At 37.5% G+C, this 13,756-nt stretch overlaps 1 protein-coding gene across 2 annotated transcripts in view; it reads left to right on the forward strand.

The window, feature by feature from the left end:
• CUNH19orf12 (chromosome unknown C19orf12 homolog) overlaps window positions 1-11,407 on the forward strand; it is a 56,930-nt gene extending 45,523 nt beyond the window's left edge. The window contains exons 1-2 of one of the 2 annotated variants that reach the window (XM_085303797.1): window positions 5,200-7,109; window positions 9,950-11,407. In XM_085303797.1, the coding sequence (XP_085159923.1) occupies window positions 6,950-7,109; window positions 9,950-10,215 (426 nt within the window). In that variant the 5' untranslated portion in view covers window positions 5,200-6,949 and the 3' untranslated portion in view covers window positions 10,216-11,407. Of the gene's footprint in view, window positions 1-5,199; window positions 7,110-9,949 lie in introns of those variants that run through there. The other variant, XM_085303798.1, reaches the window with a different exon arrangement.
• Window positions 11,408-13,756: the final 2,349 nt, after the last annotated feature.

A 13,756-nucleotide genomic window follows, 5' to 3' on the forward strand; every position in this document is an offset into this window, starting at 1 on the left:
GCCGCGCCGGCCGCGCTCTGCTGCACCGAGAGGAGCCTTAAAAACGAACAAATGAATAAAGATTTTTAAATTCTGGGTTTTTTTTCTAAGTTACGTGGCAGCTGTATAATGGCTTCACCAATAGTAATCCTGAAATAGGTGTAGTTGGCAAACTTAAAATTAGAAGCATAATTATTGCTTGTTTGAAAGTCATAAAGTCATAGAAGTGTTTATGACCTATAAGCATTTATAAATAAATAAATTTATAAATAATTATATAAAATGTTTATAATAACTTAAGAGCACTAGGAGCATGTTGATTAATGCGTTGAAGTTGGTGCCTTCGTAGGTGAGTCAGGGAAAGCATCTGTAGCCGTGGAGGCGGGTGCGGGTTTTGCGGGTGCCAGGCACCACTGCAGACTTTGGAGTTTGCATGTTTACCACCTGTGCGTTCTCTTTCACTTTCTTAACTGAAAACATGATCCTTYTGACTTAAGTGTCAGCTAGCTGATGCAGAAGGACTGCTCTTTCTTTCTTGATCAGCACCTTCAAAATGGGGAAGGTGACTAAGAAGTGAAAATTTTATGCTTTCGCTCTGTAAATTGAAAAAGTTGAGCACATCTAATAATCTTAAGCATTGAAGGACCTGTGGCTAATCTTTCACTGATACTTAGTGACTTAGACATCCAGGTAAGTGGGATATTCAGGAGTGCCTAAACAGGGTAGGTGCCTGATTTCCTTTAGTTTGAGAGGAAAGCAGGGATTTCTGTTAATTCCACTGAATATTTACCTACATTTTTAGGCATTCAAGAGCCTTGTAAAATTAGCTGCTAGGTTGTTTGCATAATGAGTAAACGTGTTGCTTCTTTTGTTAAATAAACCAGTTAAATGCTTTGATAAATGTGCAAAAAAGAGCAAGCAACACCTTTAAGTTCACAGTTCTTACAAAAAACATTATAATGCTTTGTGCATTTTAATTGAATTCAGATCGTCTAGGAAATCAATGAGTTTCTTACGATCTTYTAACATAATTGAAACCTGAAAAAAATGAGCATCTGAATAAATGTATAGTCAGCAACATTATTATTAATATTGTAATAACTATTTGTAGATGTAGTGAGTCCTCATTATTGGGAGAGAAGAGCACTAAATACAAGGATAACAAGGTGTAATCAGCACATTTTAATCCTTATACCAACCAGTAAGAATGAACCTTGCCTTAGGAAAATAACTGAAAATTACAAATGCAGAACAGGATAAAAACTGGTATATTTAAAGAAAGATTTATTTGCTGTTGATGTTAACCATGATTTAAATCAAGCCACCTGCTTTGCAGATTTTAAATACTAGACTGGGATCTAAAGGTAGGAACTTTAGAAAGTAATGATTTAGGAGCACAAATGCAACTCAAGCCAACAGTATGCATATGAACTGCTGATAAGAATGTCCTTCTTCATAGATGTACCTTGATTGCCTTTCTACTCTTCAGCCATCTTTCAAGTAATGGACTTCTGGCCTATCAAGTCACATCTTTGTGCGTGGCGGTTTGTGCAGATGTGTTCTTTGGCCTGTCTCAGTTGCTGAGCACTTTGTGATTGTTTTTGTTCTGGCTGCTGATCTCATACTTGCTCTAAGAAATGTCACAAAGGTTGCTGAACAGATAGTGCTAGACACGGATGGACACAGGCTGTGTACAGGTAGAGACAGGAAGAAATTATCCTGGGTTATCTCCTGGATGTCCCTGCTTGTGTATGTAGTTGCTGTTGTTACGGAGTTTCRGTTTGAAGACCTGCATGGATCTTGTGTATGCTTCCTAGCAGTTGTGTGGAGGTTCTCACTCCAAGTTCTTGTTTATCACCGTGCCCTGTCCACCAAGAGGAAGTTAGCTCCTGATGGAGTGCTTAGATCTGTCTCTCTGTTGCTCATTAAAGTTGGAACTGGCTCTCATGAGCTACAGATGATTTTCGTTCTATGCATTTGCATATTGTAGAGAGGTTTGCTGAAGGGTATGTTCACTTAGCTCAATATGGGGTTGTAAGGAACAGTGAGGAATGCTTCACTAGTGTGCTGGGCAGCATACTGGTTAGAGTACTTGTAATTTCAGTGGTTCTTTTAAGTGGAATGGTGAGTGAATCCAGGGATAAAATGGCTCTTCTGTATTAAAATCATCWTTCCCTGAAGTGAGGGAAGCCTGTATCTAGGGAAATTAGATGGGAATGTTAAATAGGAAAGAGCTGAAATGAGGTTTATACCAGAGAAGCAACTGGGGACCTTCTTTGGTTGTTTGTATTAATAGGACTTTCATTGAGTTGGTATGATGTAGTCCTGTTTGTATGATATTTTACTTTTCGAGAAGTAGTAATCTTGTTGAAAGACTACGCTATTTAGTAAAACTCATAGGTTGTAGATTCTGAACTGAGAAATATATGGCGTTCTCCCTGAGTAGATAGAGCAAGAGTTGCTCGCATTGCAAACCTGATCCCTGGAGGGAAAGAGAGAGCATCATGCAATTTATTCAGACAGAAGTACAGAATCTAACATCTCAGATGAGTTTTGGGGGAGACCACAAAGTGAAGAGGAACTCGATCACATCTGAATGGCAATAGGAGAAAAGAAGGAAGTTCTGTTACACAGTGAGGCTTGATTTCTTGAGTTTATTTTCCAAAGCACTTGATGTTTTTGGTTTGAAGTGTTGAGCATTCTCAGTGCCACATGAAGGCAACAGGAAGTGTCGGKCCTCAACAACTCTGAAAGCCAGGACCGATTTTATGTATGTCGCTGACATWTGCACCCCTCTATTAGCACAAATCCAGTAGTTTACATTCGTCATGTTTCTTCGTGTCTGGATGGACTTTGTAAAGACTGGTCGGCACCTTTACTGCTAGAATTGAATTGTGCTTTTTTTTTTTTTTTTGACATGTCAGTTACACAATCAAAGTTTACAAATATTTTTGGCTATTTTGCCTCTGACACACATAAGAATAACAGCCTTTGTGAATCTGGAGTAAGATTCTGCTCCTTCGTAGTTCGCAAAACATTTTCAGATATGCTCATCTTCTATTCTCTTTCTCCAGTGATTCTGATCATTAGATTGATGTCAAATATAACTTTATATTCTCTCCTTCATTCTTGTAGTTGGCTTCTTGCTGACCTTAACAGTCTATGCTGTGTTAGGTTTGCAGCTGCAGAGATTTGTAAGCCTTTGTTTGATTGCCTCAGCCTAAAGCAAGCTGACTGCTGATTTCTTTAATTGCTTATGAAACTCTACTGGAGTCTCTGTGCAGCAACTTGCTAATATATTGTTAAAATAAGCTGCTTTCCTAGCGAGCAAAATATGGTTAAAAAATATGTCCCTCCTGGAAATCCTCTTGTTGAGCACCTTGATCCTTCRTCAGAAACTGATCAGAAAAAGTTAGTAATGGTCTGACTTCTTAAAAGATTTCTGGAACTTTGGCCTACTCAACGATACGCTTGTGCTAAATACAGGAATCTGTAGGATAAATGTTTTAGTTGTGTGTTTGTTTTAATATATATTTTGTGTTGTAATGGGTCCATCTTGTGCTCTGTACCTAAACTTAAAAAAACTTCACTCTATCAATGTAGTTAACTATATCTTAATCCTGCTTACCAAATGCAGCACTTGGTGTGTGACATGTATAAGTTAATTTGCCAAGAGATCATAGAAATGCTTGTAAGAATTGGAAGGAAACGTGTGTCTCGTAATATCTTTGAAAATTTTGGGTGTAATACATTTGGAATTAAGCATAAAATTTACTGCTTTACCAAGAACCTTGTTCAGTCAAGCTAAAAAAAAACGAAACAAAAAAACACCCCAATAAGTATTGGCTTTCCCAATGGCAATTCCCTTTGGAAAGGTTATGAGGGGAGTAAAGCAATAAAATAAATTACTATGGAAAAATACTTAAAGTTACTTTATTTCCAATATGTTTTTTCTTTAGCTTGACACTAATACATGTTATGAATTTGTATTTTTTCCACGCTTTGTATGCTACCAGACAACAGCGTGATTACTGTTTTCATTATGGCCTGTTTTTTCTGCACCCTTAAGGTAATTGCACTGTTCTCCTTCCATCAGACAGGTCTCTTTACAGTGATTCCTTGTGTTGTGAAGGGATAATGAAAAGATTTATTATTTTGATTTTAAAATGTTTGATCAGCAGTCAAATAACATAGTGATAGAGATTTTCTAACTATCCAGGTGGATAGATCTGCAACAACCATTAGCGTCTAATCTAAATCTAAACTAATCTGAAGAGGGAAGCAACTCTGGTAAAATTAAGAATTTGGATTTTTTCATTAGATTGGCACAACRTAGTGAGAGGAATGCAGGTATCTGAAGAACTTCCTATGGTGTGTCTTTGCAGCTATGAAGAGTATTTGGTCACTTGCCCAGAGGATGTGTTTTGGTTTAGTGTCAGTGGTGTGTGGGTACTGCAGGGACACAGATGGTTTTGGAGTCAGACATTTTAGTGCAGAAGGCAGCTTTCACTTTCCAGGTACCTAATTCTTTTAATATTAAAAAGTTGCCTAATACCATGTCACTTTGACTTTATACCCAGGAGATCTGTTCGAGAAAGATGAAGGTAAGTTGACTTGAGTTGATTAAGTTTGAGCACATGCACTACATTAAAAAGGATTCTAGAGACTGGAAGGTCAAACGCTCAGCATTAGCTAACACTAAGGTTGCAACGTGTTATATAGAACAGTAATTCTGTGCCTTTTGTGTACTTATGATGAATTTGTTYATCATATTGTGTACTACTTTTCCTGCAAGGCTTCTACTCATTTGGTATGCTGAATGAAAGGTATTCACTTAATGAGTAAGTATTTTTTTTTCTGACTATTCAAGTCCTTAGCGTTATTACTGGACACTCTTCAAACTCTGCTATTTGGATGGAATTTATTAATTTAGCTTMATGGATTTTGCTCTGTTTTCTTTTGGTCTGAAATCAGAGTGTTTTGTAAATACTGGATTTGTTTTTGCAATATGAGGTGGGAATATTTTTAGTATCTCTTTGTGTCTGTTCTATTATTTTAGTAATTGTTAAAGTCAAAAGTATCCACTTGCTTTGTCAACTTGAAGCCAAAGAATGGGTTTTTTTCAGTGCTTAGCATTATGTAACACTATTCAAGCTGAGCTGTGTTTGAATACTATTACTATTTTGAGGAGTCAGCATTTTTGCAAATGTGTGATTTGCAAGAATTGTCAAAGATCATGTGATGAACACCTGAAAAAGTGACTGATTAATAACCTCCTTTTAAAAAAGTTTAGTTTAGGTGGCTGGCTTAACACACAAACATTAGGTGCAAAATGAGAGCTAGAATCTAATTTTTCAGGGCAGCATTTAATTTCTTTTTTTTAGCAGAGAAGCTATACTGTCTCTTAATGTGGTCTCTTGCCTTGCTYGCTATAATTGCTGACACCTGCAACATTGAGGCCTGTGTTTTCTTATATTAACCCCCCTAATTTACCTGCAGTGACAAGGCAGACAACTCATACAAAAGAATATATACTTTACACAGATTCCAAAATCATGCCTTATATTAATATTTCTTAATTTTGAAATATTCRCGTGCTTTTTTTTAATCACAGGTTTTGTTCTGTGTACTGGTTTAGATTTCTATTCCTGCAGCATTCAGGATTTTAACCTTCATCTTTGTACACTACACTACCATGTATGTCAACAGTGGCACCAATAGCAGTAATGGTTAGCTACAATCTGTGGTTTTCCATGGAAAGAAGTGCATTTAGGTTGTCAGTGACAGCAAGCGAGTGAGTTGTGAGAGGTTTAGTTGCAAAGAGGTCAGTCTGTGGTTCAGGTGTCAGCAAGCTCCCACATACTAGCAGATTTCTAATCCCGTGGGTTGTGAGAGGGAGGGAGAGATCCATGGGAGGCAGTAGGTCTGTTTTGGGCTTCTTTAGTATAACTCAGCAGAAACTGGGAGCAGCTGCTTCAGGTTCTGCTGATCTGCAGCATGATTTGAGCAGCAACATCTTCTGTCTCCTGCTGAGTTTCACGTGGACTGTTTTAACTTCCGGCTGGGAAAATTGAATACCATGAAGGATTGCTAGCTTATGCTCTACTGAAAAGAGTTTCCAAGGAAGCATTCCTCCCGTACTGTCCTTTCCGATCTTTCCTAGTGTCCCTTTCCTGCCTCTGTCTGATTGTACAAATGCAAGTCGTTTCACTTGTCTGGTCTAAGTCCTGTCTCCCTGCACACATACACATTCACTGTGGTTCCCTGTCTCTCTTTCTGCCTTGTTCGCTTGTGTTCCCAGTGGTCTGTTCTAACTCCTTTTCAAATCTGTTTCATTCCTTGGGATTTTTCCTCATTGCTATGGCCAGTCCYGTGTTCAACTGTCACTATCTCATCCCTTCAGAAAACAACCTGGAGATGTTTAAACTTCTGACAAGATGAAGGAAAGTATAGGTTTGTGAAAATAAACAACTAATTTATTGGAAGAACTACGACAAGGAGGAAATAYCTGTCAGACTGTCAATTATAATCCATTAATTATGTTAGAATGAGGCCCTGCTTCGTCTTTTCCCTGGAGCCATATGCAATGCTGAATGAACATGGCAATTGCTTAAGGCAAAGACAATATACTGTAAAATTAGATAGAATCTTTCTTAAATCTTTCATTGCTGTTACTTGTCCTTGTTCGGACTTCTGAATTTGTCATAAAAACAGATTTCTCTAATTTATCCTGTGGTTTCATTTGCTGCTTCACTAAGTTTTAGCTCTTTGCAAATGGGCTTTTCTTTCGGTTTGCCCTGAAAGGAAAGAGAAAGTGATTTTTTCTCATGTATTGACTGTGCCTCTGCTTCTTTAGGCTTACTGACTTTTGAACTGTGTTTAAAAAAATATTTAGCAGCAAGATTTAGTCCCTGTTGCAGTGATCAAAACATGACTTAAAATATCTTTTTCAGGATCATAACGAGCCAAGATGCCCATCAAGGTTGATGATGTGATGCAACTGTTCTGCCACCTCTCTCAGGAGAAGGGAATGAAAGCTGCTGTTAGACACTCAGGTCGAGGAGCGCTGCTGGCGGGTGCAACAGCCTTTATTGGGGGCTTGGTGGGGGGTCCTGCTGGCATCGCTGTAGGTAAGTGTGTTTTGCTTTAGGAATAAGAACAGTTAACACACTGGCTGATGAAACTAGCAAGTCATTGTGTAGTATGTACRAGTTGAAGGGCAGGGCAGGGCAGGCAGTGTTAAGGTTTCATGTTACTGAGTTATAACAAGATGCCAGTTTGCATTTCAGCTTTTTGTAATAGATTCTTTTTTTTAAAACAAGATGTGCATGAGGAAGGCATGTGTCAGTGTTTCTTTCTAGAGTGACAGTAATCTGACTTCCAACTACTTTGTTGAAAACAGGAAGCCAAACAGGTATTTGAGGTTTAGATTTTGGTTCCTCTGGAACCCTTTAAACAACCTCATTTGCTTTTGACAGGTAGAGTGCTGGTTGGTTCCCATCTGCTGAGATAAACCAGTGCTGGAGGAATGGCACAAAACAGAGAGCAAACTTACAGGCTCTGAGCTTGTCGATATAGACTTTGCTCCAGTGCTATATAAGGGTTGTGAAGAGGAGGGTGGAGGAGTCTGAGAGACGCTGGGAGCCGTTGTGGAGGATGAAGAGCAGTTGAGCTCAGGTGCAAAAATGTTGGTTCCCAGTGGTACAGAGAAAAGGAAGTTAGAAGATAAAGGGAGGATAAGTGTTCTCATTCAAACCTTAGCAAGGGGACAGGATCATCTTCATAATGGTCTAATTAAAAATAATGTTTGTTTGTTCATTTTAAACCTACCTGCTCTCCACTTCTGTGTGAACTTGGTCTTTTTCTCCAGACCTATTTTATTTCCTATCACTTTGCTTTTTTTTTTTTCATGTCTTCAAAAATTACAGAAAGTCTGAGTCTAGTAGGAAACTTTCCTGAACTAAACAGTGTTGTCTGGTTTGAAAAACATCTTCTCACTGAGGTCATGTGGGCATCAGTACTTGAATACTGGAGTTGTGCATGTAACTTTTACTCTTGTAAGCAGTTCTGTAAATTTCAAGGGGATATTGGTATCAGAATAAATTGCAGTACGCCTGCCTGAGTGTTAGCAAGGCTGAATTACAAAAAAAATGAACAACTTGTGAGGAACTGTAACAGAAAACACAAAATTAAGCTGGATGATTACTCTTGTAATGCATATAGCGCTTAATAGCAGAAAATAATTATTGGACAAATGTAYAGCTGAAGTCAGTAAGAAAGAGCTCAAAGTAAGCATTTCTAATAAATTCATAAGCTCTGAATTAGTATATTTAAGAATGTAATTGGTCACCTTCTTGAGTGAGATGGTTAGAAGCACTGAAGTTAGTCTTGGATGTGTTTTCTCATTTGTTTCAGTGTTTGTTTAAGCTATCTGAGTTTTCTCTATCTCTAAGTCAAGTTCAGTGTTCTTCAGCCACTGATAATAAAGACACTGGAACAACTATACCTGTTATTGGAATTAAATATATATATATTAAATTATTAATTTATTTATTAATTATTAATTTATAATATTAATTTATTAATTATTATTAATTTATATATATTAATTTATTTAATTATAAAAATAATATATATATATATCTTGCAGCTGCACTCCAACTAAATCAGAGAATCCTCATTTGACTTTAAAAATTGTAGAGGTAAATGTCCCTGTAACTGTGCTAAAACCCCCTGAAGTCTCAGGGACATTTGCAGGGAAACATACTTTGACTTACATGAACAGCCTACATAGGTCTGTGACTGCATAGCAAAGATTGTGTTTATTGCTCCCTTCCACAAAGAGAGGATAAGTTACCTTCCACCTGCAGTAGCCACCTGAAGAACTTGCGGCATATTTCTAGTGACTTTTGCATTAAGTGCCCCTAAATCAGATATTTTCATAAAGATTTCTTGCAGATGAATTCAACCATCACAGGCCTTCTAGTATTTCATTGATATTGCAGGAAGAATTGTCAACTCAGTAAAGTGTGCAAACTTAAGGAACTTCTGTCTAGTGAAAAATTGCATCCTAGTGAGCRTATCCTAGTGAGACTTTTAGGTCTGTCTGAGGATGGGAATTTTGGACGTAGAGAGTGAGTTCTGACACCTCCCAATTGTGAAGGTGCTCCTCCTATGATAATACCTGTGTCTCTGGGTTGTATTGAAAATCATGTGAACTTCATCCGTTAAAGCACTGCTTGACAAGTTGGCCTTGTAACTCTTTGAAGGATAAAGCCCATGGAGGACTGTAATACAGTTTTCTCAGCAGTAGCAGTCATAATCACCACATCAGCTATGCAGGATGCCTCTGCTGTTGTCTTGATGACCTAGAACTGCTCTGCTTATGAGAGTATTTCTTGGCTGATAAGGTGTATTGATTTGCTGGATGAAAGGTTGAACATGTCTAAATACCCCCACAAAATTGATGTTTGTTTCTGCTTAGTCTCTGTGAGCATCTTCTGAGGTGTGACTTCACAGGTGTGGGAGGCTGCAGTGTCCCATTTTACAGAAGCAGAAAGCTTGGATCATTCTCTGAGTCTGTAGGAAGAGATTACACGTTAGTGAGCACTGATAAGGCAGCTATTGGTTACGTATTTTTATTTGGGTAGGGTTTTATTTGGTAATGCAGCTTATCCTAAAGAGACCGGTGCCCTGAGGAATGCTGTTTTGTTTCTGAGATAGGGCTTCAAGCTGTTAGTTCAGATTTTGCAATGAGTTTCTCTTTGGTTGTTGTTGGTATAAAAAGCTTTTAAAGTCCTTGGTGCTTTGAAGATCTTGTGTAAACCTAGTTAAAAGTAGATGTGCCTTGTCCTGACAACTCTATATTGATTTCTAATAAAGGTAGGAACATTACTGATGCAGCCTCTGGATAGAATTTCAAGTTATAACATTAAGTGATCAGAGAGTAACATCTGTCTTTATTTTCTAGGGGGAGCATTTGGTGGATTGCTTGGTGCCTGGATGACTACTGGACAGTTCAGGCCAGTCCCTCAGATTTTACTGGAATTGCCTCCTGCTGAGCAGCAGAAACTCTATGAKGAAGCCCTTGTTATTCTCAGGAGCTTAGACTGGACTGATATTGCTCAGCTGACTGCCCTTGTAATGGGAAATGCTAGTCTCCAGCAAAAGTTGACGGGAGTGCTGATAAATTACCTCTCAAAAGAGCTAAGAGCAGAGATACAGTATGGAGAATAAACCTTTTTAGAGCAGGCTTTTTACATTGTAATGGATTTTACTCTGACAGTTGTGATTCTTCAACATAGCAATTATTAGTTATCACTACTAATGATAAATCTTGGCAGATCTAAGGGATTTTTTTTGTGAAGATAGGATTAGATTACTGCATTATCCTGATACTGATTTACTRTGTAATTCTGAATTAATGGGCACTGTAAGATGGGATTGAATTCAAAATTAGTGAAAGAAATCATGCTTCTGTTAGGTTAACATAGCACTGGGTAAATTTTTTGAAGTCACTGTATTTTACATAGGAGATTTAATCTTGTTTTCCAGAAGTGCTTTAAATTCCTTCTGTAAGTGGTGCAAAGGTGCCAAAGTAGTTTGGATACTTTGAAGAATTTTACCTACTGTCTATTTCAGTCCTGCAAAGGAAAGTTGTAAGAAGGAAGGGACTTCTACTGTGAACTCAAATCTCAAGCCTTTCTTTATTCTTTGTTTCATTTTTATTGTAATTTTTGAGTTATTTATTCCTTTATGCAAGCTGTGAAGTAAATGCCTAATTGAGACTTAAAGCAACAGGTAAACAAACTATGCACAATCGGTTCCTGATATTCTGGAATGCTAAGGCATGGCTTTTTTTCTTCTTTTTTTTTGTTTTTTCTTTCTTTCTTTTTTAAGGAGTGAATCTACCATTTTTATACTAACCCTAGAGTTAGAATTCAACATTATCTTGACTGAACCTGAACAGAATATGCTAGCTAATTTTCTTTTTTCATTAAAATATTCTCAAAAAGTTATGTTACAGTCAACAGTTTAAAGGGATTTTCTTTAAAACAGATTTTCTTGAGGAAGAAAATGTTCTGTTGAATTCCTAAGAAGCATCATAGTGACGTGTTTTGTTTTAAAGTAAGTGAAATCTTTAGGTATTGGATGCTGAAATTCAACCAAGAAGGCAGTCTTCTACTGGTCAGCCAGCAGGTAGGAGTGATAGTATGGGGTGATATCCCAGCAATAGTTAATGTAAACTCCAAGTGAAATGTTGCTTAATATCCTAACCAGTTGTTCACTGTTTGTTTCAAGGCACTTGTAAAACAAGTTCATGAACAGAAAATGTACAGATGTGCCTACTTTTATATATAAAAACACAAGTGAAACTGTTCTGACCATTTCTTTCGTTTTCCTCTAAAAATAAAGATTTCTCTGTGTATGTGAGTGTGTATGTGTGGTCAGATTTCTAAAGCTGAATTTTAAATGGGAAAGTTTTAAATTAAAAAGTTGCCATTGTACACAATCCATTAATTTAGTTTACAACTATAATTTATCATTTAATAAATGCAGTTTACCTTCCTGTCTGGAATAGAAGGCAATGATCGTGGATTTTTTTCATCATTAGAAAAAAACTTTTCAGTGAAATGAAAGACAGAAGTGAATGGTAAGTGGACAGTCCTTCCCTTTTAAAGTTTTGTAATACCAAACCTGAAATCAGTGTTYAGTTTCACTGACAGATTATGCGCAGAGCAGTTGGTTTCTTAAGATCTTACATACTCTGTATCTCCATTCTAAAAGACTATYTTTACAAAGGCAGTTACTTGTTTCCAATTTTCTGGTTATTTTGTGAATCAAATGCACTCTTTCCAAAATAACACACTGCTAACAGCAGCAGGTGATTGAATCATACAGTAGGATAGCACCTGCCATCTTACAGTCAGCTGCYGAACCCTGGGCATGAAAGAACTTGACATCTAATTGTAAAGTAGGCTGTAGGAAAGATGCTGATTTCAATTAATTTRTAGTGGTACCCAGTGTTTACACATATCTTTTCGTTAGCAGGTTTCACAGTGATTCTGGATATCAGTAGTGTGACTCCCATTTTACATGTACTCACAAATTGAGGCCTAGATGTAGGTAGTTGTTTGATTTGTTATCACTCAAATCACTGTCACGGCCATGAGTGGAGCACAGGTTCCATGAATCCCAGTCCTTTKCTCTCCCTTGTTACCTATTTCTTAGGGTATTTTTTCAAATATTTTTTTATTATACATTTTGATATTATTAAACTTTTTAATTTCAGTCTTTCAGCCTGTGTTGTAAATGGGTATGAATCGTTTGATTATCAACAGAAGTCTGGTGTAAGTACTTTAGAGCTCTATGTGGGCCAGTCTAGCCTATGCTAAGCCCTACTGCCGTAACCGGAGTTAGCTCATGAGAAGCTTTATTCTGTGCTACAGAATACAGCATGCTTTTAATCATTATAACTTAAAATAATTAATTAAACTGCTTTAGGTTATCAAACTCAGGCCAAACCCTTGCTCAGTCTAGAAGAAGTGAATTGAGTTCTGTTCTCTGTAGTTTAGCAGGCCTGATGCACATGGAGCTTCTTGGAAGGCAGCAGGTACCTGTTTTCAAAGTGGTAGCAATAGGTTTGCAGCCAGGTTTGCAGTTTGAKCTGAAGCATGTTTCACTGCTGATAATAAGAGAAGAATCCAGCTCAACTGTTTATCCCAAGTGAGTCTGGAGATATCATTAGGAAATAGTACTTGTAATCTAGGAGATTCTGAGACACAACTGCACAGGGAGAACAAGCATGTGAYCCCACAATGTTTTTGCTCTTTGTATTTCAGTGATTTATTCCAGTTGTTACTGTTGAATGCCGCAGAAAGATCAAACTCCATTTTTATTCCTCTGACTTCAGTCTATAATGCCGAGGCTGCCACAATACTTGCTRCTTAGCCTTATCAGGGGATTTGGGCAAGTCAGAAGTACTCTTCAGCAAATTTGATCATCTGAGGGGGAAAAAAGGCCAGCTGAAAGAGAATGTATTAATATCCATCTGTTGCTATTCTTTGGTACAGACATGACTGTCCACAACTGCATCCCTTGTTGGTATTGGAAGCAGCCACAGGCAGGGGATGRCATCTTCTGAAATCCACTCCAGCTGCATAATGTCCAGGCTGAGTGTAAGACACAACTATCACCTAGGAAACGAGGTAAAGCAGTGCCAGCAGTTTTGGGAAGCAGCTGAAAGAGTCACTGTGGGGAAATGCACATATTTATATAAAGAAACCATCTGTGATTCTGATTATTAACCTGGTTTGGTTGTAGTTGTGACAGAATTGAGCTYGATTTCCTCTGGCAGATGGTGTATTTTTAGTTAAAGTTCTTTTTTTTCCCTCTGTGCTTTTTTTTTTTAAGCTGATTTAAAAATGGAAAGCAAACATGATGGTGAAGTACTATGTTAGCAAAGGGAAGGATATCTTTTTTTAAAGCAACTAATTCTAACATAGATTAGTAACTGACATAATGCCATCTAGTGGCAATTAGATAGTTCTTAAATTTGAGCCTCCAATGTGACCTATTAAGGCTGCCTCAGTATATGCATAACAATTATTTTTTCCATGAAATGCAGGTGAAATTTTTTTTTTTTGCTATTAATTTATCAAAATTCTGGACTTAATGAGTTTTTATTGGATTACAAATATCAGCCTAGCTCTGACTAGAATTCATATACATTCCCTGATGAAGTTTGTAGTGGTTATCATGTGAGCTATGGTTGCAC

Source organism: Rhea americana, unplaced genomic scaffold (genome assembly GCF_003343005.1).
Source record: "Rhea americana isolate MKP2758 unplaced genomic scaffold, rheAme1 scaffold_20, whole genome shotgun sequence".
NCBI lineage: Eukaryota > Metazoa > Chordata > Aves > Rheiformes > Rheidae > Rhea > Rhea americana.